This window comes from Hypanus sabinus, chromosome 12 (assembly GCF_030144855.1).
Source record: "Hypanus sabinus isolate sHypSab1 chromosome 12, sHypSab1.hap1, whole genome shotgun sequence".
Taxonomy (NCBI): domain Eukaryota; kingdom Metazoa; phylum Chordata; class Chondrichthyes; order Myliobatiformes; family Dasyatidae; genus Hypanus; species Hypanus sabinus.
The window spans coordinates 41156036-41181682 of record NC_082717.1 but is presented as its reverse complement, the minus strand read 5'-3'; the positions used below and the strand labels follow the sequence as shown (position 1 = coordinate 41181682).

The window sequence follows — 25647 nt, the reverse complement described above, 5'->3', positions numbered from 1 at the left end:
AATATAGATTTAGGACAGAGATGAGGAAAAATGCTTTTCTCAGAGAGTAGTGAATCTGGGGAATTCTCTGCCCAGGGAAGCAGTAAAGGCTACCTTACTAAATAGATTTAGGACACAGTTAAGATAGATTTTTGCATAGCAGGGGAATTAATATTATGACGAAAAGGCAGGTAGGTGAAGCTGAGTCCACAGCCAGATCGGCCATTATCTTATTGACTGGTAGAGCAGATTCAACAGACTTGATGGGCAACTCCTGCTTCTATTTTATATGTCCTTATATTCACTGGACATGAATATTTAAAAATGATGACATGTCAGCTTAGTGAATCTACACACAGGACTAACTGTTTGCATGCAATAGACAGAGCCAAGCAATTTCACAACCAACTGATCACATCAAAGTCTACACTCCATCCTATGTACCTTGAATTGTGAGGGATAATTGATTTGGACAAAAGTAGCAAAGGATTAGTAACTGAACCCTGCAAAGTAAAACTCAAAAATTTGAAAACTTATGTAAATAAAGGAGACTCTGATGACTATATCAATGTAAGTTGTGCTAATGAATTTAAGGTAACCACTGTAATATATTTGTAAAATATAATAGAAAGGTTTAAGTTTTTAGAAAATGATTCAGAAACTCAAGCTCAATGTTAAAGAAAAATTGTCAAATTACATATATGTCACCAAATGCAACCTTGAGATTCATTTTCTTGTGGCATTCACTGTAAATACAAAGAAACAACATAATCAAATGTAAAACCACAAACAAGACAAACAACCAATGTGCAAATACAAAAAGAGAAACTTAACAAAATAATAATAAATAAACAAACAATGAATATTGAGAATGTAGGAGCCATGCATCTGTTCTCTATCCTGTGTTGCATGTTTACGAAGGTAGTCAGTCACGTGGGTGGAAGCTGATAAAAGCAAAGGGAATAAGTTAAGTATTCGTACTTTGTTCTGTGCAGTTTGGTTCTGGGGTATCATATCTTTTGTTGACCGCTTAGTTACATCACTTCAAGATTCTAGGTTTTGCTAGTTGCTAATAAAGGGTCTTTATTAAATAGTCAACTTTGTGGACTATCATTACTAGAGTGCTTAGAGGGTGTGTCACGCAAGGATAGCAACCTATGCTAGATCACCAGCAGCTGCAATTGGTTTGTTAGAATGGACAACTACAAAGAACATCAGACAAAAGAGTCCTTGAAAGTGAGACCATAGGTTATGGGAACAGTTCAGTGTTTAAGTGAGTGAAGTTATCACCTCTGGTTCAAGAGCCTGATGGTTTAGGAATAATAACTGTTCTTGAGCCTGCTGGTTTGAGTCTTGAGGCTCCTGTACCTCCTTCATGATGGCAGCAGCAAGAGAGCATGGCCTAGATCAGGGGTGGGCAAACTTTTTGACTTGTGAGCCACAAAGGGTTCTAAAATTTGACAGGGGGGCCGGACCAGGAGCAGATGGACGGAGTGTTTTGGTAATACACCTCATAAGAGAAAATAAAATATCATGGGATATGTAGAAAACATGTGCTTTAATTTCAATTGAAAATGAACAAATGCATTACAACAAAATATCTGTCTTTGAAGTCCCATGGTACTTAGCTATTTATTGAAATGACTTTTAAAACACTGAAAATTAAATGAATAAAATACAGCTTTTTTAAATAGTAACAGTTATTATTTTAAAGCACTGAAAATTCTGTTATCCTTCAAGATATTATCATCATCACTCTCCTCCTGACTGTCTTTATTTCAAAAACGTTAGGAGATGCAGGTCTACTTGTCCTGCTCCTTCTTATTCAATTGTCCCCTGTGCCAAAACTCAACAACAACCAGCACAAAGACAGAACAGTGACAGCGCGCCATTATGCGGAGCGCGTTATTTGATCTGGAGCGCATTTTTTATTTTGAGAACGTACGTGCACCTGCGCACTACTCATGTCCATCACTTAACAGAAATGACATGTAACATGTAAGGCTTATTGAAAAAAATATTTTCAAATGCATTTTTTACATAACACAACGAAGGAACTTATTTTTAATTTCAGTGGGAACAGTGTTGTTGGTCTCCCTTTTTAGCCAGCACATCAAAGTCTGGATTTAGTTTTGTTGTGGCGATTCTCAGGATGGATCTGAGGTGTTGGTCAGTTAACTTGGATCTGTGGCTGGCTTTGTTGATGTTCATGACGCTGAACGCCTGTTCACATAAATAGGTCGAGCCGAACAAAGAGTAAAGCGCAAATGTGGAGTAATACGCTGCACCTCAACAAAGGTCAATGTATATAGAGTGCATCATCTATTGGGAAAATGCCAGAATTGCAAGGAAAAAATGTTAACAAGGTTTATTAATATAATTTCATCAAGTTCTGCGGGCCGGATTAAAAAACTTAATGGGCCGTGGTTTGCCCATGCCTGGCCTAGATGGTGGGGATCATTGATGATGGATTCTGCTTTCCAGTGAGAGCTCCTAGTAAATGTACTCAGTGGTGGGAGGGTTTTTACCTGTGATTTTTGATTTTTAAAGTAACATTCACCTAATCTTATTGATATGTAAGAGTATGGAAAAAGGAAAATAAAAGCTGAAAATTGAGCCACTTAAGAAAATGTTTTTAGTAGAATTATTGGCTTTTAGGGTGCTATGGAAGTTACAGTAGCCTATGGCAGGCGTAGTCAAATGAAAATGAGCACACATTGACTGCGGCAGTGTGCTCAAGCCAGATAAGTGAAGCCTTCATAGGCTACATCCACACTAGACTGGATAATTTTGAAAATGCCGGTTTCATGTAAAAACGATAGCCGTCCACACTATGTGTTTTTAAAACTATCTTTGTCTACATTGAAATGGAGATTTCGGCAAATCTCCTCCTAGTGCGCATGCGCAGGTCACATCTACCAAAAACAAGTGACGTTTGGTGTTGAATCTCGATGTGAAAGACGGTGTGTGTTTGTTCAGTTTACAGACTAGAAAAACTTAAATGACGGGCAGCTGTTGGCTCTCACGCAGGAAGATTTAAAAGTAAAAAAAAAACATACTGACGTGTATGGAGGCAATCGACAGGGAGTTCACAGACTGTATGACCCGGCTGACGACGAACATTGAAAAGCTGACTAACTCTGTTGCATTAATAAAGCATCTTGTTAAATGTATACAAGTATTATCTTGTATTTCCATACAATGTTACATTAGGCTGTTACACATCTATTGTCAGAGAAGTACTTGCATAAATAGGTAAACCACCTTCATACAATCATGGACAGAAAACAGGGCGAAGTGAGTACAGCATACTTATTTATTCAGTAAGTTATGGGTCAAATTATTTGATGAGTACATTTCTAACTCTTCTGGCTTCAGTCTCTTTGCCATTTGTTCTGAAATTGTTAGGTTGCGTTCAAGAAAACAATGAAATAGTGCGCTGCCGTCTGACAGTGATTTCAGATTTCTCCGGTTACCCCGTCCACACTGATCTGCCGAATCAGCGTTTTCAAAAATACCCACCCTAGAAAGCATTTTTGAAAAGCTCCGGTTTCAGGGGATGAAAACACCGTTTTAGTGTGGATGGAGGGTAAAAACAAAGAGAAAAAGCTTCGGTTATGGATTTATCCGATCTGGTGTGGACGTTGCCTTAGTGAGCCTTTTTCAGAAGGGTCTTCCTAAAACATATAAACTTTTTACACAAAAGGGGGTGCCGGAGATGTACGAGATAAGGATAATGGAAGGGTTGAAACAATCAGCTGTCTGCTTTAAGTTTTGATTGGCTTTAACACCTCTTTTGTGCATGGCAATTACTCTTGCGAGTAAGGAATTCAAACATGCAAGATCAATGATCAATATCCGTAACTGATAAGCCAATTCTGAATAGAAATAGCAGTTTTCTGTTCAGACTTCAGAACAGTATGGGTGACAGGGCTGGGCCATATCCACAACTTTTTGTAGGCTATTCTGTTTCCATACCAGGCTGTGATGCAATCAGCCACTGTGCTCTGCACCATACATCTACTGAAGTTTTCAAAGTTAGTCAAACTAGTAAAATAACAGCTGACATCCAACAAGGATTTATTGTAAGGCAATCTTTATTAGACCTAAAGAAATTCATCATCCTAGTTAAACAAAGGTAGGATATATAAATTTTCAAAATTGCATAAAATTATTCCATACATGTACATCCAAGTGTCTGGTTGAAGAAATATGAAACAAACAAGAAGCCACTATTCCATTATGGGACCATACAAAACATAACAGCACATAAGGCAAATCGGTTCACTATTTCTGCTTGTTGATATAGCCTTTCCTTTGAGTGACCACGATCTGAATGACCCAGAGAGCTATATTGGCTGGAGTCAGGACTTTATACTTTGGCTCTTGGTAGGTTCACCCACGCCAAACAGGTAAAAGGGTAGAACCCAGACTAAGAGTGGTCCACCGGTCCTCCAGGCTCAGGGGTTCAGTTCAGCATTAACAACCCTGAATGGTTAAACAAAACTATTATGGAAACAGTAATGAAGAATCCTTCTACATCTGTATGTGACAGTATTCCTCCAGCCGGAACTTGCATAACAGACAGTAGCAAAAACTGAGCGATTGACATGATGAAGGCAGCCCTGAAACCGCCAGAGATGGAGGACCTTCATTGTTACCCTAAATGCCAGCAGCGTAACGAGCAGTAGGTAGGTGATAAACGGTGAAAAAGCTTTGTACGGAGTTAGAACAATTGGCTGTTGAAAAATCAATGCCTCCACAGAACAGTCAGATAGCAACTCTCAAATCAGTTATCTTACAAAATGAAAAGAATAATTCCCAGACTGTACTATTTGCAAAAGTACAAAGTGGAGAATATTCTGGTTTTTTTTTAAACTTATGGGATGAGGGCCATTTTAACAGAATCCGGAACACGGCTTGAATAATAGTCAAAATTCCTCAATGTTGCAAGGACTCCTGCTGTATTTGCATGTTTCACGTCTTTATGATATTGGAAAGAATTCCCATGAATGTCTGTCATTTTACCTAAAGAGCACAAAGGCATACAATCAAAAAGGAGGCAAAAAAAAGCTCAGATTTATTTTCTTTAAGAAATTAAATGTTGCGGGGATTTCAATGGCTGATACAGGCAATATGTTGATATTCAAATCTTTAATGGATGCAAAATCATAACAGTTGAGTTTTAAGTACTGCTTACGGTGTATACAACATTCCTTTTGGCTATTAAATTATACTTGCTTTTCGAAAATAGTCCCAAGGAAACACCTTTGCAGAGTTGATTTTACACAGCCATTTATCGCACAGAAGTGGCATGAAAGGAAACTTAAAATGCTATTTTCTAGAGCCTTGGCATGGGTAAATTCTGAAGTGAAAACATCAATTACATCACTTAGTAGTGTAATTGAATCCACAGCAACAGTAGATAAGTGGACCTGAAAAACTAGGATCATTTTGACTTTCCAACTACAACATTTCAATCAATTTGCACACATTCAAATACTGAAACAGTGTTAAGAGAATTTATTTTTGAATTGCCTTCTTGTTCATATAGCATACCAGTTTCCTCAATAATACACGGATGTTGAGACCATGACTTTGGAAAGAGTCACTTAGTATTAAATCAGGTTAATCAAATATGCCCAGAAATTATATGGTATTTTTATGTAAACATGGTTAAGAATAATAATACAAACTAAAGGTCAGATTTCTCAGTTTTCCCTTCTTATCAAAATGAAACATACCTTCATACAAAATTAAGAAAATTATTTACCCATCATTTTTTTTAAAGGATAAGTCATCTTATTGATACGGAAGAGTAAGGAAAAAGGAAAATAAAAGCTGAAAATTGAGCCACTTCAGAAAATGTTTTTAGTAGAATTATTGGCTTTAGAGTGCTGTGGTAGTTGCAGTAAGACAACTTGTGTCCTGTGGTAGGCGTAGTCAAATGAAACTTAGGCTGGGTTGACTGCAGCACTGTGTGGTCAAGCCAGACAAGTGAGGCCTTCGTAGTGAGCCTTTTTCAGAAGGGTCTTCCTAAAACATAGCGACTTTTTACACAAAAGGGGTGCCGGGGATATACAAGATGAGAATAATGGAGGGGTGTGAAAGAGACTCAATAAATAGGGCTCTATTATCTTTACTATCTTCAAAATATCATCAGCTGTTCGCTTGAAGTTTTGATTGACTTTAACACCTCTATTGTGCATGGCGATTAATCTTGCAAGTAAGGAATTCAAACTCGCAAGATCAATGATCAATATCCGTAACTGATAAGCCAATCCTGAATAGAAATAACACACAAAATGCTTTTGGAACACAGCAGGCCAGGCAGCATCTATAAGGAGAAGCACTGTCGATGTTTCGGGCCGAGACCCTTCGTCAGGACTCACGGAATTTCTATTCCTGAATAGAAATAGCAGTTTTCTGTTCAGACTTCAGAACAGTATGGGTGACAGTGGCTCTGCTGTTCTCCTTGTGCTCAAGAAAAATAAAATGAATGCTTGAGTTGTAAGAATGCATGTGTTCTGGGCCCAATTATTTAATTTTATATTGCTATTGGTGACGACAGTTACTTCAAAAGTGATACAATACAGAGTGTTCTTTCTTTTTCAATCTTTTTATTGAATTTCATATATAAAAAAAAACATAATATTGAATAGGTTATAAGTGCACTAGACTTGAAGTTGAATTAGTAATAAGATAACAATATCTTATTAAAATATCAGCAAAAAAAATAGTACATTAATCAATCAAACCTATATTAATTATACATGAAAAAGAGTAAGAATAATCATCAAAAGAAAAAAAAATTAAAAATACAAGAAAAAAAATGTATATGAAAAAAAATTAAACCTAAACTAAACTAACATGGGCAGTAATAACAGTTTATATGTATATGATAGTGTCAAAAACTCCAGAACTCCATACCAGAACAAGAATAAAAAGAGAAAAGGCCTGGAAGAGGCCAAATTAATTCATATGAAAGTGTCAAATGAACGGTCCCCAAGTTTCTTCAAATTTAATTGATGAGTCAAAAATAGTGCTTCTAATTTTTTCTAAGCTCAAATAAGAAATAGTTTGAGAGAACCACTGAAACGTGGTAGGAGGATTTACTTCTTTCCATTTTTGTAATATAGACTTTCTGGCCATTAATGTTACAAAGGCGATCATTCGTCTAATTGAAGGGGAAAACCGATTACCATCCTCATTTGGTATAGTAATAAAATGAGGTTGTAAATCAATATTCCAAATTGAGAAAATGGTAGCAAATATGTCCTTCCAATAGTTATGTAAAGTGGGACATGACCAAAACATGTGGGTCAATGAGGCCACATCTAAATGACATCTGTCACATTGAGGGTTAATATGAGAATAGAATCGAGCAAGCTTATCTTTAGACATATGGGCTCTATGTACAACCTTAAATTGTATTAAAGCATGTTTAGCACATATAGAAGAAGAATTAACCGTTTGTAAAATTTTTTCCCATTTTTCTGTTGATATATTGAAGTTCTTTTTCCCATTCTTGTTTAATTCTACCTGCTATTTCTGGTTGTATCTTCATAATCATATTATAAATAAGAGCCACTAATCCCTTTTGACAAGGATTCAAGGTAAAAATCATATCTGAAAAATCTATCAAAGTTGAATTGGGGAAGGATGGTAGAACTTCATGTAAGAAATTTCAGATTTGTAAATATCTAAAAAAATTAGATTTAGGTAACTTAAATTTGTTGGAAAGTTGGTCGAAAGACATCAAACTACCTTCAAAAAAAAGATCACGAAAACATATTATACCTTTCCTTTTCCACATGCTAAAAGCTTGATCTGTCAAAGGTTTAAAAAAAGAAGTTAAGTAAGATAGGGCTATCAAGAACAAAGTTTTTCAGAGTAAAAAACTTACGAAATTGAAACCAAATTCGTAATGTGTGTTTGACAATAGGGTTGGATATCTGTTTATTGAATTTAACTAAATCAGCAGGAAGAGAAGAACCAAGAACGGAGAATAAAGAATATCCCTGTGCATCATTGCATTCTAAATTTACCCACTGTACAATACAAAGTGTTAGTGTGACTGAGAATTACATCAGTAAAGAGAAGTCCAGAACAAGATTATAGAATAACATAATAATTTACATCATTGAGCTGAACTGCGAGTTAGAAATATTCATATACCCAGGAAGAGGAGTATTGGGGAGGGCTTGGCAGTGTTGCATCTGCAGAGTTTACTCCTTGTGTCAATTATGCAAGATCAGTGTTATGATGATTCATACACATGAAAGAGGAGATCCTGGTGAGATTCACCAAGGCTGTCCAGAACTGGTGGGAGGAAGAAGCAGTTTGCCATTATTTTGAAACAGTGCTAATTATATGGATTAAGAGAGTATTGTTTTCAACAATGCTAACTTACAAGAAGGCAAAAGACCCATCAACCATGTTTGGAAGGACTTTTAGGTTAGTTAGTGGGATGGAGAAAATCATTATAACTCACTTTAGGCTCAACAAACACTGACTTTTTTGGAAATTATCAAGAGATTTGCAGAGTTATATTGTTTGCATTCACTCTAAAATAAATCAAAGATATTTGATTCTGAGATTGGTTTCAATGAACCAATTCATAGATCTACCTACCTGAAACGGCATGAAGGATAGCCTCAGGGGCACAAGTGTCCCATTTCTTACAACCTGGACTTGCAAATATGTAAGCTGAAGCCTTTCCTTCTATAAGTTGCAAAACCTGCATGAATAAAGTAAATTATGGGTTAATAAAGGCACAATATAGAAATGTGAAAACAGATTTGTCAACCAAGTACGGCAATCGAACTCAGAGATTCAGGAGGTATCCAACGGACATTTTAGGTACAACATGTTTAACACGGAACTCATCAACCTCAGCTTTAAATACAGCAAATGACTTGGCCTCCACAGCTGTCTGTAGCAATGAATTTCACAGATTCACCAGCCTCTGGCTAAAGAAACTCCTCCTTATTTCTGATCTAAAGGGACATTCTTGTATTCCGAGAATGTGGCCTCTGGTCCTAGACTCTCCCACTACCAAAAACATTTTCTCCATGTCCACTCTATGTAGGCCTTTCAATGCTCGATAAGTTTCAATGAGACCCCCCCCCCCCCCCACCAATTCTTTGAAACTCCAACGAGTACAGGCCCAGAGCCATTAAAACTCCTTGTAAGTTAACTCTTTCATTTCAAAATCGTTCTTGTGTACCTCCTCTGGCACCTCTCCAAAGTCAGCGCATGCTTTCTCAGATAAACACCCAAAATTACTCGCAATACTCCAGTGCAGTCTAACCAATGCTTTACAAAACCTCATCTTTGTTTTTATATTCTAGTCCTGTCGAAATGAATGTTAGCATTGCACTTGCCTTCCTTACCACTGACTAAACCTGAAAGTTAACCTTTAGGAGCTGTGCATGAGGACTCCCAAGTCCCTTTGCAACTCTGATATTTGAATTTTCTCCCCTTTTTCAAAACGGTCTATACCTTTATTCCTTCTAGCAAAGTGCATAACCTACACTTCCCTACACTATATTCCATTCCCACTTCTCTGCCCGTTCTCCTAATCCAAGTCCTACAGCAGACTCCCTGCTTCCTTAATACTACCTGCCCCTCCACCTATATTTGATCTTCTGCAAACCAGGCAACAAAGCCATCAATTCTGTTATCCAAATCATTAACACGTAATGAGAAAAGAAGCAGTCCATCTGATTATATAAAGCTGAGAATGGGCAATGAGGGTATCTGCATTTATTCAATGTGGATTCTTATTCAATATTATTCAATACACAATTAATCTAGCAACCATCAAAAGAGACATAAAGATGTATACATGTAGAAGGTGACCTATGATTGTAAATAATGTTAGCAAAATATGTTTGCAAAGAGGAAAACCAAGAGATCAGAATCAGGTTTATTATCACCACCATGTGACGTGAAATTTGTTAACTTAGCAGCAGCAGTTCAGTGCAATACATAATATAGAAAAGTAAATACAAAATAAAATAATAATAAGTAAATCAATTACAGTATATGTATATTAAGTAGATTGAAAATTGTACAAAGAACAGAAATACTATATATTAAAAAAGTGAGGTAGTGTCCAAGGGTTCAATGTCCATTTAGGAATCAGATGGCAGAGGGGAAGTCGAAGCAAGAGGCTGAGAGTGAAGGAGTAAAGACATCTCGGAGAGAAGTCTTTTTTTTTACTGCTCGGGGAAAAGAGGTTAGACTACACAGGCGCGTGACATAGACTGCCAAAGGTTTAAAAAGGAGAGGAATTTTTCAACGGTCTTTTTGAATCGAAGCAAGAAGCTGAGAGTGAAGGAGTAAAGGCATCTCGGAGAAGTCATTTTTTTTTACTGCTCAGGGAAAAGAGGCTAGACTACACAGGTGTGTAATGTAGAGTGCCAAAGGTTTAAAAAAAAGACCACCATATACAGCGGGCAGTGGAGTGTGAGGGAGCAGAGTGGGATGGCTTTGGCACAACAGGCTTCGGCATGAACAGGCAGAGGTTAGAGTTCGTTTAGAGTAGAGAGAATGCCAGGCAGGATGTTGGAACGCTCCTCTTGCAGGATGTGTGAAGTCAGGGAGACCTCCGGTGTCCCTGACAACGACATCTGCAAGAAGTGCAGCTTCTAACGAACTGCGTTAGGGAACTGGAGCAGGAGCTGGATGACCTCCAGATCATTCGGGAGAATGAGGAGTTTATAGATAGTAGTTTCAGGGAGGTAGTTACGCCAAAGGAGCAGTACACAGGTAATTAGGTTACAGTCGGGGAGGGAAGGAGAAAGGGCAGGCAGAACAGGGTTCCCCTGTGGACATTCCCCTCAACAACATGTATACCGATTTGGATACTGTTGGGGGGGGGGCGGGGGGGGGGGAATAACTCACTTGGGACAAGCTGTAGCAGCCGGATCTCTGGCACTGAGTCTGTTTCTGCAGTGCAGAAGGGTGGGGGGGGAAGGGGGAAGAGGAGGAGAGCGATAGTGATAGGGGACTTGATAGTTAGAGGTACAGACAGGAGGTTCTGTGGTCGTGACAGAGACTCCCGGATGGTTTGTTGCCTCCCAGGTGCCAGGGTCAGAGATGTCTCTGATCGGGTGTATAGCATTCTGAAGTGGGAGGGTGAACAGCCAGAAGTCATGGTACACATCAGTACCAATGATGTAGGAAGAAAGAGTGAGGAGGTCCTGAAGAGTGAGTATAGAGAGCTTGGTAGGAAGTTAAAAAGTAGGACCTCGAGAGTGGTAATCTCAGGATTGCTACCTGTACCACGTGCCAGTGAGGGTAAAAATAGGATGCACTGGAGGATGAACACATGGCTGAGGAACTGGAGCAGGGGGCAGGGTTTCAGATTTCAGGATCATTGGGACCTCTTCTGGGGCAGGTGGGACCTGTACAAGAGAGACGGGTTGCACCTGAACTACAAGGGGATCAATATCCTTGCAGGGAGGTTTGTTAGTGCTATTGGCTGGGGGGTTAAACTGGATTTGCACGGGGATGGGAACCAGAGTGCCAGAGAAGATAGTGGAGTGGGGGGTGAAAATAAATGATGTTAAAGGTTCATGCAAAGTCACAAATAGAAGAGTTCTGTGTGGTGGTAATAATCTTCTGAGGTGTGTCTATTTCAATGCAAGGAGTATTGTGGGGAAGGCTGACGAGCTGAGGGCGTAGATTGACACGTGTAATTATGACATTGTAGCCATTAGTGAAACTTGGCTACAGGAGGGGAAGGACTGTCAGCTTAATGTTCCAGGGTTCCAATGTTTTAGATGTGACAGAGGCAGAGGGATGAAGGGTGGGGGGGTGGCATTGCTAGTCAGGGAAAATGTTACAGCAGTGCTCAGGCAGGACAGATTAGAGGGCTTGTCTACTGAGGCCATATGGGTGGAGCTGAGAAACAGGAAAGGTATGACCACATTAATAGGGTTGTATTATAAACCACCCAATAGTCAGCGAGAATTGGAGGAGCAAATCTGCAGGGAGATAGAAGGCAACTGCAGGAAACATAAAGTTGTGATAGTAGGGAATTTTAATTTTCCACATATTGATTGGGACTCCCATACTGTTAAAGGTCTAGATGGGTTAGAGTTTGCAAAATGTGTTCAGGAAAGTTTTCTAAATCAATATATAGAGGTACTGACTAGAGAGGATGCAATATTTGATCTCCTATTAGGAAATAAGCTAAGACAGGTGACGGAAGTGCGTTTAGTGGAACACTTTGGTTCCAGTGATCATAACACTATTAGTTTCAATTTGATCATAGATAAAGATAGATCTGGTCCTCGGGTTGAGGTTCTAAACTGGGAAAAAAAAAACAAATTTGAAGAAACAAGAAAGGATCTATAAAGTGTGGATTGGGACAGGTTGTTCTCTGGCAAGGATGTGATTGGTAAAAGGGAGGCCTTCAAAGTAGAAATTTTGAGAGTGCAGAGTTAGTACGTTCCTGTCAGGATTAAAGGCAAAGTGAATAACAATAAGGAACCTTGGTCCTCTAGAGATAATGAAACTCTGATAAAGAAGAAGAGAGAGATGTATGACATGTATAAGAAACAAAGAGCAAATAAGGTGCTTGAGGAGTATAAAAAGTGCAAAAAAATAATTAAGAAAGAAATCAGGAGGGCTAAAAGACATGAGGTTGCTTTGGCAGTCAAGGTGAAGGATAATCCAAGGAACTTCTACAGGTATATTAAAAACAAAAGGATAGTAAGAGATAAAATTGGTCCTCTTGAAGATCAGAGTGGTCGCCTATATATGGAACCAAAAGAAATGGGGGAGATCTTAAATTGTTTTTTTGCGTCTGTATTTACTAAGGAAACTGGCACGGAGTCAATGGAAACAAGGCAAACAAGTAGCGAGGTCACAGAACCTATACAGATTGAAGAGGAGGAGGTGCTTGCTATCTTGAGGCAAGTCAGAGTAGATAAATACCCAGGACCTGACAGGGTATTCCCTCGGACCTTGAGGGAGACTAGTGTTGAAATTGCAGCAGCCCTGGCAGATATATTTAAAATGTCAGTATCTATAGGTGAGGTGCCGGAGGATTGGAGGATAGCTCAAGTTGTTCCGTTGTTTAAAAAAGGCTCTAAAAGTAATCCGGGAAATTATAGGCTGGTAAGTTTAATGTCGGGAGTAGGTAAGTTATTGGAAGGAGTACTAAGAGATAGGATCTACAAGTATTGGATAGACAGGGACTTATTAGGGAGAGTCAACATGGCTTTGTGTGTGGTAGGTCATGTTTAACAAATCTATTAGAGTTTTTTGAGGAGGTTACCAGGAAAGTGGATGAAGGGAAGGCAGTGGATGTTGTCTACATGGACTTCAGTAAGGCCTTTGACAAGATCCTGCATGGGAGGTTAGTTAGGAAGATTCAATCGCTAGGTATACATGGTGAGGTAGTAAATTGGATTAGACATTGGCTCAATAGAAGTCAGAGGGTGGTAGTGGAGGATTGCTTCTCTGAGTGGAGGCCTGTGACTAGTGGTATGCCTCAGGGATCAGTGCTGGGTCCATTATTATTTGTCATCTATATCAATGATCTGGATGATGTGGTAAATTGGATCAGCAAATTTGCTGATGATACGAAGACTGTAGGTGTCGTGGACAGTGAGGAAGGTTTTCAAAGCCTGCAGAGGGATTTTGACCAGCTGGAAAAATGGGCTGAAAAATGGCAGATGGTGAGGCCAAATTTGGAGTATTGTGTGCAATTTTGGTCACTGAATTACAGGAAGGATATTAATAAGGTTGAAAGAGTGCAGAGAAGGTTTACAAGGATGTTGCCGGGACTTGAGAAACTGAGTTACAGAGAAAGGTTGAATAGGTTAGGACTTCATTCCCTGGAGCATAGAAAAATGAGGGGAGATTTAATAGAGGTATGTAAAATTATGATGGGTATAGACAGAGTGAATGCAAACAGACTTTTTCCACTGATGCTAGGGGAGAAAAAAAACCAGAGGACATGGATTAAAGATGAAGGGGGAGAAGTTTAAAGGGAACATTAGTTGGAGGCTTCTTCACACAGAGAGTGGTGGGAGTGTGGAATGAGCTGCCAGATGAAGTAGTAAATACCAGCTCACTTTTAACATTTAAGAATAACTTGGACAGGTACATGGATGAGAGGGGTATGGAGGGATATGGTCCTGGTGCAGGTCAGTGGGACTAGGTAGAAAAATGGTTCGGCACAGCTAAGTAGGGCCAAAAGGCCTGTTTCTGTGCTGTAATGTTCGATGGTTCTATGGGAAGAAGCTGTTCCTGAATCGCTGAGTGTGTGCCTTCAGGCTTCTGTACCTCCTACCTGATGGTAACAGTGAGAAAAGGGCATGTCCTGGGTGCTGGAGGTCCTTAACAATGAATGCTGCCTTTGAGACACTGTTCCTTGAAGATGTGCTGGGTACTTTGTAGGCTAGTACCCAAGATGGAGCCTAAATTTACAACTCTCTGCAGCTTCTTTCGGTCCTGGGCAATAGCCCCCACCCCATACCAGACGGTGATAGGATACCCTAAAAGCTTTGGTAAAAGGAAATGAAATGCTCTCCAACTTCCTCCCAAAACTAAAGTTTTGCATCTTGGTGCCATTCTTATACATCTCTTCTGCAGTCTTAAAGTCATTGAGTAATATAGCACTCCAAGGCCTTGAGAAAACATGGTTGGATACACAGAATCGAATATCAGAACACTAAAACAAGCTTTAAAATAGCTTTAAAAATAAAGTTTTCAAAATCACCTCTTCAAATCCTATTCAGCACATACCTTGTTGCCTGCTCCTCCAACTCTTATTACTTCATCAACATTCATTGCACTAATACAGTCATTTACTAGCTTGTTGCTGTGGGAACGGGAGGTAGTAATAATATGTTTCCCTTCTGGTATTTCTTTCATCTCAATTCCAAAGACTCCAAGGTTCAAAACACCCCAAATCGTTCGACCAATCACAGCATTACCTCCAGCCTGAAGAAATATAAATGTCTATGAAATTTTTGATACAACTACATGCTCACAACTTTTACTGTGTTATGAATGTGCTACAACTCTGAGGGGCCGAAGGGTACAAAGTCACCCCCTCCTTTTTGAGAATCGCAAAATTGCTATTAATTCGGGTCTGGGACCCAGGAAATGAGAGAGAGACACGCAGAATCCTCAAGGTTTGGAATGTGTCCTGGCCTCAGCGAAACAAAAACCCCTGATAACGGCTATTGTCTCTTGGAGACGGAATTGTGTATTGAGTACTGTACTATTCATTGAAGCCCTCAGGGGACGACCAGAGTGGGCTGGTTGAGGGATTGCATCATCCCAACCTGATTGACATCTGAGTAAAGATAAAAGAGGGTCTGGGGAACAACCCCTTCAGACGCACCAGGAGAAACGCTGGAAATCCCATGACAGCGTTTAATAGCGACAGCCGGTGGGGGCTCGTGTGTGTCCTTCCCTTGCCTGGGATTGGCAGCCTCACCACCGAAGAATGGCTTAGCTAAAGGAGAGGCCACAAGTGAATGGCCACCCCAACGAGACTCTGACGGGTTGAAATCATAAAAGGAATTGGCAAGTTTCTCAAAATCTCTCTCTCAACTCCAACCAAGGCTGCAGCCTGCATGAACTGAGTGACTTTTATATTTCCATCAGACAATACATTTATCCCCTAGACAACGATAGAGCTATTTCTTATTGATTATTATTATTATACCCGCACTTTTAGATTTAGTATTGATGACGTATATTATCTGTATGTTTGCATTGATATTAATTTTGTGTATTTTTACTAATAAATACTGTTAAAAATAGTACCATCAGACTTCAACGTACCTCTCTATCTTTGGTGGTAAGTGACCCATTTACTGGGTTCGTAACAACTGCAATATGGTACAAATTAAAAACTAGATTTTTCTTAAAGTTGTTTCTCTTTTGAATTGTCTTTCATTTCTAAGAAAAAGTCAAATTTTATACTGGAAAATTTTAAACTTAACAAATTGGGAGCCAATGATTTTTTGTTGGACAAAAATGTCATTTGTAAGGATGCAATATTGCGAAGGGTATTCTGGTGATGCCACCATATCTCATCCTACATTTTGAGTTTCTACCAGTAAATAGAACCTGCTTCAAAACATTCCAAGGCTATTAAATTCTTTACATTAATTTCAATTCTTGAAATTTACAGTTTTTGAGCTAAGAGCCCTGATTGATTACATTAAAAAAGCAATAAGTGCTCTCAGTACAGCAGCTAATAAATTATACCAAAGATTTGTATCATCTGAGAACCTTGGACTCCATCCACCCTATCACAGGCATTCCTTTTTACTCATCATCCCTTTGCCCTTTCTGCAAGTTACAAAAACTTTTCCAGTTCTCATCAGGGGTCATTGTTCTGGAATAAAACTTTCTTTTCACAGATATTGCCTGACTTGTAAATGATTTCCAGACATTGATTTTACTTAAGAATTCCATAATCTGATTTTTCACGGATCTTTGCTGTATCATTATCTATTTTTAAAAAATATAAATCATACCTGATAGTTGTAATATGGCTGATTTATCACGCCAGCTATTGCTTTACCTCCACAAGCAATTCCAATCAGGACAGTCACATGATCCAAGAAGCCTAAAGATAAAAATATTAAAAATACCATAAGCATATAATTAGCCTCAGATCTAGCCACTAGATGAAAGGCAGAAACACCGTGTAATATTAGCCCAAACTCAGTCACTTTCCCTCTGGCTCAATCAAGTTGATTTTCTTTTATGTTTAGAACAAAAATCTCCATAATACCTTGAAAATAAAACCTCAAAATGTGGTTAATACAATTTTTGAAAAACAGCTTTTGTTGGATGCAAGCAAGAAACATTGTGAACAGCAAAATTTCCAACCTGTTTGCATTCCCAATCTGGAAAACACTGGTATGCATGTTCAACAGTATAAGCAACATCAAGGGGCTTCTTAGCACCTAATATCAAATATTTCCTTCAGTGTATTGTCCGGAGAGTAATTTATCTAGAAGTTTATTGATTTGACCATCCACTTTACATCAGTAAAAGTCTCCCAACTTCTCTAAATGCTCTGCTTTTCTCATCTTCTGGTTCAACAAATATAAAACATCTCTTTCAAATCTCTAACTGATACTAAATTAAGCACCTTACCTTCTGTGAATTCCTTTGTACCATCAAGAGGATCGACCCAAACCACTATCTGAAATTTATTAGATTATATGTCATTTTCCTAATTGTATGATGCAGCCTAAAAATTTTGCTATTATAGTTTTATTTCCATTTTTAACATGTAATTGTTTCCTTCAATATTATCTTCAGTTATGTTTCAGAGTTACATGGAGTACTATATGCAATTCTGGACTCTAGACCTTAAGAAGGATGCAGTACCAGGTATATTTAACAGAATGAAGTCTAGATCCCAATAGTTAAAGCTGGGATCACATTCCATTGAATTTAGATGACTGAGTAGTGATTCATTTTGGGTAACTGTTGGATGGAAACTATTTCTGCTACTTGGAAATTAATAGATTAAGTGCAATTGCCTTAAGAAATTGAATTTAAGAATGCAGTTAGAGGCTTTTCTGTATTCATCTGATAGCAATAGAGGCAGGGGATTTTCAACTACTTAATTCTGGTACTAATAGATTTTTGTCAATCAAAGTCTTTAAAAATTACAGGGAAAAGACAAGTGCATCAGTTACACAGTTGATCACCCATCTCACTAAACAGCAGAACAGGCTCAAGGAGCTTCTTTTCAGGTGTCCTATATTTTCCCTTGATGTAAAATAAGACTGTTGATCTCAGTGTCTTTGCTAGTTCCCAGAGCAATCACAGTAATATGATTCTCCTGTAGCCCATTTCTTAACACTATTAGCACCCTTAATTCCCCACCAGTCACCCAAACTAAGAGAAATTTGCAATCACCAATTAACCTAACACCCAATGAAAATTCAGAAAGGCGCAAACTCTACACAGATGGCACTGCACTACCCATGGTATCAATATAACATCGTTTTCTTTCAGCTAGGCCATGCAATGGGAATGAGATGAAAAGAAACAAGTAAAACCAGACAAATTCACTCTAAAACCACAAATTCTAACATTGAAGCTGCTCATTAATCAAATTGCGAAACACAGAGGCAAAATTCCACAATTACTCTGCAGCTTTATGTGTGAGAAGAATGTATAAAATAGGACTGGAAATTGCCAGTTCCTGTAAATTCTTGCTCCGTCTTAACACTTCCCTCAAACTAGGTTCACCAGTTATAGTTAGGAATTAAAAGAAAACCACAAAAGGAAAATTAAGCAACAAGTTTAAGTATGAAACCCAAGTAGTTCTTTGAAACTTAAGAAAATATTTTTCTTCATCTTGTAGATTAAGCATTCCTAATCCAATTAATCTCACATCTTCTTCCTTGAGATGACTGAACTGAGCTGGACAGGAGTACTTCAACACTTTCTCAGATTGACCACTTTCAATTAAATCTTCATCAATTTCTTGGGAAGGCAAATCCTAAAAACAAAAATGCTGCAATTATAAATGTCCTTACTTCCCCATCACCACATATCCTTTATAAAATGGTGCAGTGATTATGTTTCTTGAGGAGTAAATAATCCAGAGGCTTATTGGTCAAAATTTTCAACACAGTAAACGATTGTTCAAAATTTTCAACACAGTTTACAATAAGAACCTGTGTACGATACAATTCCACTACCAACCTTGTACGTAGATATGAATTGGGTGTTTACCTAAAAGAAATCAAGTGAATGAGGAAGAATATACAAGCTGTTTTCTGATAAACAAAAATTCTCACAATATTGTTTCAAATATGGAACTGGAAACTCTGGAGATAGAAATTTACAGAACGTTCACATGGAAATATAAATTTAATAGAGTGCTAACGCCCTTACCTCCTCCCCAATTATAGTTAGTTTGGGAAATTTACGTGCCAGTGATGAACAGATGCTTTGTTGCACCAGCAGGTCAGCTTTCGTTTGTAAGTCATTGGCTCCAGTCTACATATGTTGTAAATATAAACAAAGTAAACCATTGATCCATGTTTGTTCTTCTTTGGAACAAAGACAAAGAATACCACAAAATATACTGTACACTATATTTTACACAGACTGAAATAACTGGATCCCGAGGGAAATTGGAAAAACGCATCTCTCCCATTTCCCGCACGTCTGCCCTCACCCCATCCTCCCACCACCCCACTCGGGATAGGGTTTCCCCTTGTCCTCACCTACCACCCCACCAGCCTCCAGGTCCAACATATAATTCTCCGTAACTTCCGCCACCTCAAACAGGATCCCACTACCAAGCACATCTTTCCCTCCCCCCCCTTCTGCTTTCCGCAGGGATCGCTCCCTACGTGACTCCCTTGTCCATTCGCCCCCCCCCCCCCCCCATCCCTTCCCACCGATCTCCCTCCTGGCACTTATACTTGTAAGCGGAACCTGCCTTTACACTTCCTCCCTCACCACCATTCAGGGCCCCAGACAGTCCTTCCAGGTGAGGCCACACTTCACCTGTGAGTCGGCTGGCATGGTATACTGCGGCTGGTGCTCCCGGTGTGACTTTTTGTATATTGGTGAGACCCAATGCAGACTGGGAGACCGTTTCACAGAACACCTACGCTCTGTCCGCCAGAGAAAGCAGGATCTCCCAGTGGCCACACATTTTAATTTAACGTCCCATTCCCATTCTGATCTGTCTATCCATGGCCTCCTCTACTGTGAAGATGAAGCCACACTCAGGTTGGAGGAACAACACCTTATATTCCATCTGGGTAGCCACCAACTTGATGACACGAACATTGACTTCTCTAATTTCTGTTAATGCCCCTTCTCCCCTTCTTACCCCATCCCTGATTTATTTATTTTCCCCTCTCCCCTTTTCGTTCTCTCTCTGCCCATCACTCTGCCTGTTTTCCATCTCCCTCTGGTGCGCCCCCCTCCCCCTTTCTTTCTCCCGAGGCCTCCCGTCCCATGATCCTTTCCCTTCTCCAGCTCTGTATCACTTTCGCCAATCACCTTTCCAGCTCTTAGCTTCACCCCACCCGCTCCAGTCTTCTCCTATCATTTCGGATTTCCCCGCCCCCTCCTACTTCCAAATCTCTTACTATCCTTCTTTTCAGTTAATCCTGACGAAGGGTCTCGGCTCAAAACGTCGACAGTGCTTCTTCCTATAGATGCTGCCTGGCCTGTTGCGTTCCACCAGCATTTTATGTGTGTTGCTTGAATTTTCAGCATCTGCAGATTTCCTCGTGTTTGCAACAAAAAAGGCCCATTAGTCTTAAACATCATATGTGCACTTGAACTTGTTTGTCACTCACGCACTGGACCATCAGTCTGCGTGACAGCACACACCATCTTCCAAATGTTGTTCGAAATTCATCTCAAACAAACGGGTCTCCCATGGGATTACTGGTCCTTCCTCCTTGAAGCCATTCATCTGCACAAAACACCTTGTGCAACAGGGACAGCATCCTCAGCTATCCTCTTGCCTTATCCCAGCTCCTGCCAAAAAAACTCAACCCAGAGCTCTCCAGAACCTTCTCCCAATTCCACCATCCTGACTGGCTGACAGCACATTCACAAGTTGAACAACAATGCTTCTATCTCAACCGAAACAGGTTGAAAGCAGAACAGACTGCTCTTGTAGAACTGCTAAAATGAAATACCTACAGCAAAGCAGTAAAAACCCTAACCAGCGTCTTACATGAGCTTTTGGTGTCTATGAACTATATGTTAGTAAGACTTTATTGATGCCAGACCAAGCCACTGAAATGTAACTGATTGGAATTTGTGTTCAGTTGTAAGAAAACATCTGTGAACTCTTTGCAATTACCTGGCTTTCTCCATTCATTACTCATAAAATATGGTCTGATCTTCACCTAAGTCACAATAATACACAAACATAATCTGCCTAAACTAATAACACACAAACAATTGTACTTCTCGTCAATACTGAGTACAACATTTAGACAATCAAAGTTTAGGTTCAAAAAAGTAGGTGAACCTGTGGGCAATGCCTTCTACAAAAGCTATTTGAAGTCAGGTGTTCCAATCAATGAGAGAGATGAGATTCAACGTGTGGGTTGTAGAGGTGCCCTACCCAATAGAAAAAGACACACACAGTCCGGTTACTGACAGAGCCTGCTCTTCTCAAGAAAGATGTTTGTGTGCAGCCTGACTTGATCAAAACAACTTTCAGAGGACCTTAGAAAGATTATAGAGATGCATGAAGCTGGAATAGGCTACAAGAGCATTTCTAAAGACCTGACTGTTCATCAGTCCACAGTAAGAGAAATTGTCTACAAGTGGCGGAATCTCAGTACTTTTGCTATTCTCCCAAGGAGAGGGCATTCTACAAAGATCACACCAAGATCACAACGTGCAATGCTGAAGGAGATGAAAAAGAACCCAAGGGTATCAGCAAAAGATCTACAGAAATTGCTAGAACTTGCTAAAGTCTCTGTTCATGTGTTCACTATAAGAAAAACGCTGAAGAAGAATGGTGCTCATGGAAGGACACCATGGAGGAACCCATTGCTCTCCAAAAAAAAACATTGCTGCACATCTCAAGTTTGCAAAAGACCACCTGAGTGTTCCACAACACTTCTGGGACAATGTTCTGTGGACAGATGAGAGGGAAAGGGGCACTGCACACCAACACCAAAACCTCATCTTAACTGTGAAGCATGGTGGATGGAGCACCATGGTTTGGGGCTCCTTTGCTGCCTCAGGGCCTGGAAGCTTGCTGTTGTTGAGGGAACAATGAATTCAAAATTGTATCAAGACAGTTTACAGGAGAATGACAGGTTCGCGGTCCATCACCTGAAGCTTAATAGAAGTAGGATGATGCAACAAGACAATGATCCGAAACACAAGAGTAAATCAACAACAGAATGGTTTAAAAATAAGAACATTTGTGTTTTGGAATGGCCAACTCATAGTCCAGACCTTAACCCAATGAGATGCTGTGACATGACCTGAAGAAGCCTGTTCATGCAAGGTATCCCAGAAGTACTGATGAACTGAAACAATTTTGTTTGGAGGAATGGTCTAAAATACCTCCTCGCTGTTGTGCAAGTCTGATCAGCAGCTACAGGAAACGTTTGGTGGAGGTTATTGCTGCACCATGAGGTTCTACCAGTTATTAAGTACAAGGGTTCACATACTTCTCCCAGACTAGACAGTGAATGATCAAACACTGTGTTTTTAGTTTAGGCAGATTGTGTTTGTCTATTATTGTGACTTAGATGAAGATCAGACTACATTTTATGAGTAACTAATGCAGAAAACCAGGTATTTGCAAAAGGTTCACAAACTTTTTCTTGCATCTGTACATACTAGTGGTATTGCCATAAGTTTGAACTACTCAAGGTAATGCATGCGAAACCCATTTATCACTAAAAACTACAAAATACTGCAATTGATGCAGAGCATGACAAGTTGCAAATCAAATATTTGTATATAATCAGAATAGTAAAAGAGCACAACAAGTTTGGGCTATCAAATCAAAAAGTGACTCTGTTGATTAACAACCTGGAAATAATCTGGAACATCAGGCCACCCATGTTAAACTATTGTTTTTTGACTGCTGTTTAATAATAACAGCAAGAAAACTCATCTCCAAACTCCTAGACCTGGAACTCAGACCCTCCCTTTGCAACTGGATCCCCACCGGCCCTGCTGTAACACTGAGTTTTACTGACCGATCTCCTGGTTCGGTCTCCGAAGCCCCCACCTTTCTTGTGGGTTCCAACACTCAATCAGTGTCCACTAGCGTGTCTGAAGGGTGTCTCTCCAGACCTGACTTTTTATCCCTACTAACCAGGTCTCAGCTATCCACCAATTCTGAATGCCTGTGTCTGTCAAATCATGCCACTCCTACAGTCCACTGAGGAATGTTAACGAGCAAACTATTGTCCTTGCAGCGAAATAATAAATAATTCAAAAGGAGACACAATACTGTTAATCAGCAATCTCCCTCTCCCTCTTATCTGTCTCAGATGTTCTTGCCTGTTTTTCATCTCTCTTTCTCATGGTCAGCATAGCAACAGTAATAGTTTGTGGTTCTCAGGGAGGGATGGTTAACTCTGTACCCCATTGTCCATCAAGTCTGTTCATCATTCATAACAGAGGGAAAATGCACATTCTCCTGTTGACATCCAGAGGGTTGAGAGCTTTAAGTTCCTAGGAGTGAACGTCACCAACAGTCTGTCCTAATCCAAACATGTAGGTGCCAAGGCCAGCACCTCAGGAGTTAAAAGAAATTTGGCACATCCCCTTTGACTCTCACCACATTTTAAATCCATGAACCATAGAACACAAACAAGCAGATGCTGGAAATCCAAGCAAGACACACAAAACACTGGAGGAACTCAGCAGGCCAGGCAGCATTTACGAAAAGAGTACAGTTGATGTTTCAGGCCGAAACCCTTCAGCAGGACTGCATCATAGAACACATCCCATCCTGATACATCATGACATAGTATGGCAGCTGCTCTACCTGGGACCAAAAGAGACGGCAGAGTTGTGAACACAGCTCAGCACATCATGAAAACCAGCTCTTTCTCCATGGCCTCTACACTTCTTACTGCCTCCAACATAAAGATCACAGGACATCGGAGCAGAAATAGGCCATTTGCCCATTGAGTCTGCTCTGCCATAGCTGATCCTTTTTCCCCTCCTCAACCCCATTCCCTGACCTTCACCCCATAACCTTTGATGCCATGTCCAATCAAGAACTTACCAATCTTTGCCTTAAATACACCCAAGGACCTGGCCTCCACAGCTGCTTGTGGTAACAAATTCCAAAAATTCACCATCCTCTGGCTGAAGAAATTTCTCCACATCTCTGTTTTCTTTTTTTCTTTTTCAATCTTTTTATTGACATCTCTGTTTTAAATGGACGCCCTTCTGTCCTAAGGTTGTGCCCTCTTGTACTCGACCCCACCATGGGAAACATCCTTTCTATGTCTACTTTGTCTACACCTTTCAACATTTGAAAGGTTTCAATGAGATCTCCCCTCATCCTTCTAAATTCCAGCAAATACAGGCCCAGAGCCATCAAACAATGTTCCTCGTATGATAACCGTTTCATTCCTGGAAGCATCCTTGTGAACTGCCACTGGATCATCTCCAATACCAGCACATCTTTTCTTAGATGAGAAGCCCAAAACTATTCACAATACTCAAGGTGAGGCCTCACCAGTGGCTTATAAAGCCTCAGCATCACATCTTGAAATGAATGCCACCTCTATGGGGTTCTGCACAAGCACTCCCAAGTCCCTCTGCATCTTAGATTTTTGGGTTTTCTCCCTGTTTAGAAAATAGTCTGCTCATTTACTTATTCGTATCATCTGCAAACTAGGCAACAAAGCCATCTAATATATTCCATCGTCATTCTAAATCATTGATATAGAGCATAAAAAAAAATGGTCCCAACACTTGCCCCTACAGAACACCAGGTGTCACTAGAAGCCAACCAGAAAAGGATCCTTCTATTCCCACTCGCTGCCTCCTACCAATCAACCAATGCTCCAAACATCTTAGTAACCATGTAATAAAGCAACCAACATAATCAAAGACCCGGGCCACCCCCGATATCCTCTCTTCTTCTCCCTTGCACCAGGCAGAAGATACAGAAGTTTGAAAGCAGATACCAGCAGGCTCAAGGACAGCTTCCATCTCACTGTTATAAGACTGTTTAAAGTTTCCCTTCTACAATAAAATGGGTGTCTTTACCCCACAATCTATTTCCTTATGGCCTTAAACTATACTCTTAGCCAGCACTACACTTTCTCTATAACTATAACACTTTATTCCGCATTCTGTTATTGTTTTATCTTGTACCACCCGAATGCGCTGTAGTAAAGATCTATATGGACGGCATACAAGTTTTTTTTCACTGTACCTGAGAACATGGGACAATAATAAACCATTTACAACGTTTATAATATTAACGTTAAAATGCCACAAAACATTTCAACTGGTACGAAGGAAGACTGCAGATGCGGGAATCTAGAACAAAACTGTGGAAGAACTCAAGAAATCAAGCATCATCTGTACAAGTCGCAGTGTAATAGTTCAGATACGTATTGCTCAATTATTCCGATGGATTTCTCAATCGGGGGGCAGTTGTCCAAACAGCAGCCAGCCACTGGATATTCTCCGCGATCAGCTGGGATACCAGGGCAAAGTCTCCGAGCAGCGCTCGCTTCGGAGGCTCGGCCCGCCTCTGCCAAGCACTCACCTTTTCCACTATGTTCAGATCCCCTCTGGACAGCACCCGGTGGATGATAGTCTGCGCCTTCTCGGCGATTGCGAAGGACGAAGCCAGCAGCCTCATTAAAAATGCCGGGTTCGTCGACATTGTCAACTAAAAGCAGAAAAGTGGGGCTCCTGGACTCGCCTCCTGCTCGGGGAACTCCGGAGCACGCATGCGTTCCCAGCCTAGTTACTTTGATCGACAGGTTAGCTGCCGCTGGCGATCTGCTAAATCACCGCCCCCGGCAACTAAACTTGAAATCTGACAGTGATCCAAATACCACGACTTGCTTTTTAATTGAGAATGACTGTGCGGAAGCTACGTGACTTCTAAATGAAAAAAAAATTATAAATAAGTTTAAAGTTCTAAGTAAAAATTATTATTTAAGG

At 40.0% G+C, this 25647-nt stretch overlaps 1 protein-coding gene across 2 annotated transcripts; it reads right to left on the bottom strand.

Moving 5' to 3' along the window:
* Positions 1-4056: 4056 nt before the first annotated feature.
* On the bottom strand, positions 4057-25555 carry bpnt1 (bisphosphate nucleotidase 1). 2 transcript variants are annotated; one of them, XM_059985826.1, is made up of 8 exons: positions 25244-25463; positions 18889-18993; positions 18383-18490; positions 17128-17176; positions 16500-16591; positions 14749-14946; positions 8614-8719; positions 4057-5007 (listed from the first exon to the last, which is right to left on the bottom strand). In XM_059985826.1, the coding sequence occupies exons 1-8, from the start codon at positions 25361-25363 to the stop codon at positions 4859-4861; spliced, it is 927 nt and encodes a 308-aa protein (XP_059841809.1). In that variant the 5' UTR covers positions 25364-25463; the 3' UTR covers positions 4057-4858. The 2 variants fall into 2 exon arrangements, with proteins under 2 accessions (XP_059841809.1, XP_059841810.1); XM_059985827.1 differs by lacking the exon at positions 4057-5007 and adding an exon at positions 7205-8301 and having other exon boundaries at positions 25244-25555.
* Positions 25556-25647: the final 92 nt, after the last annotated feature.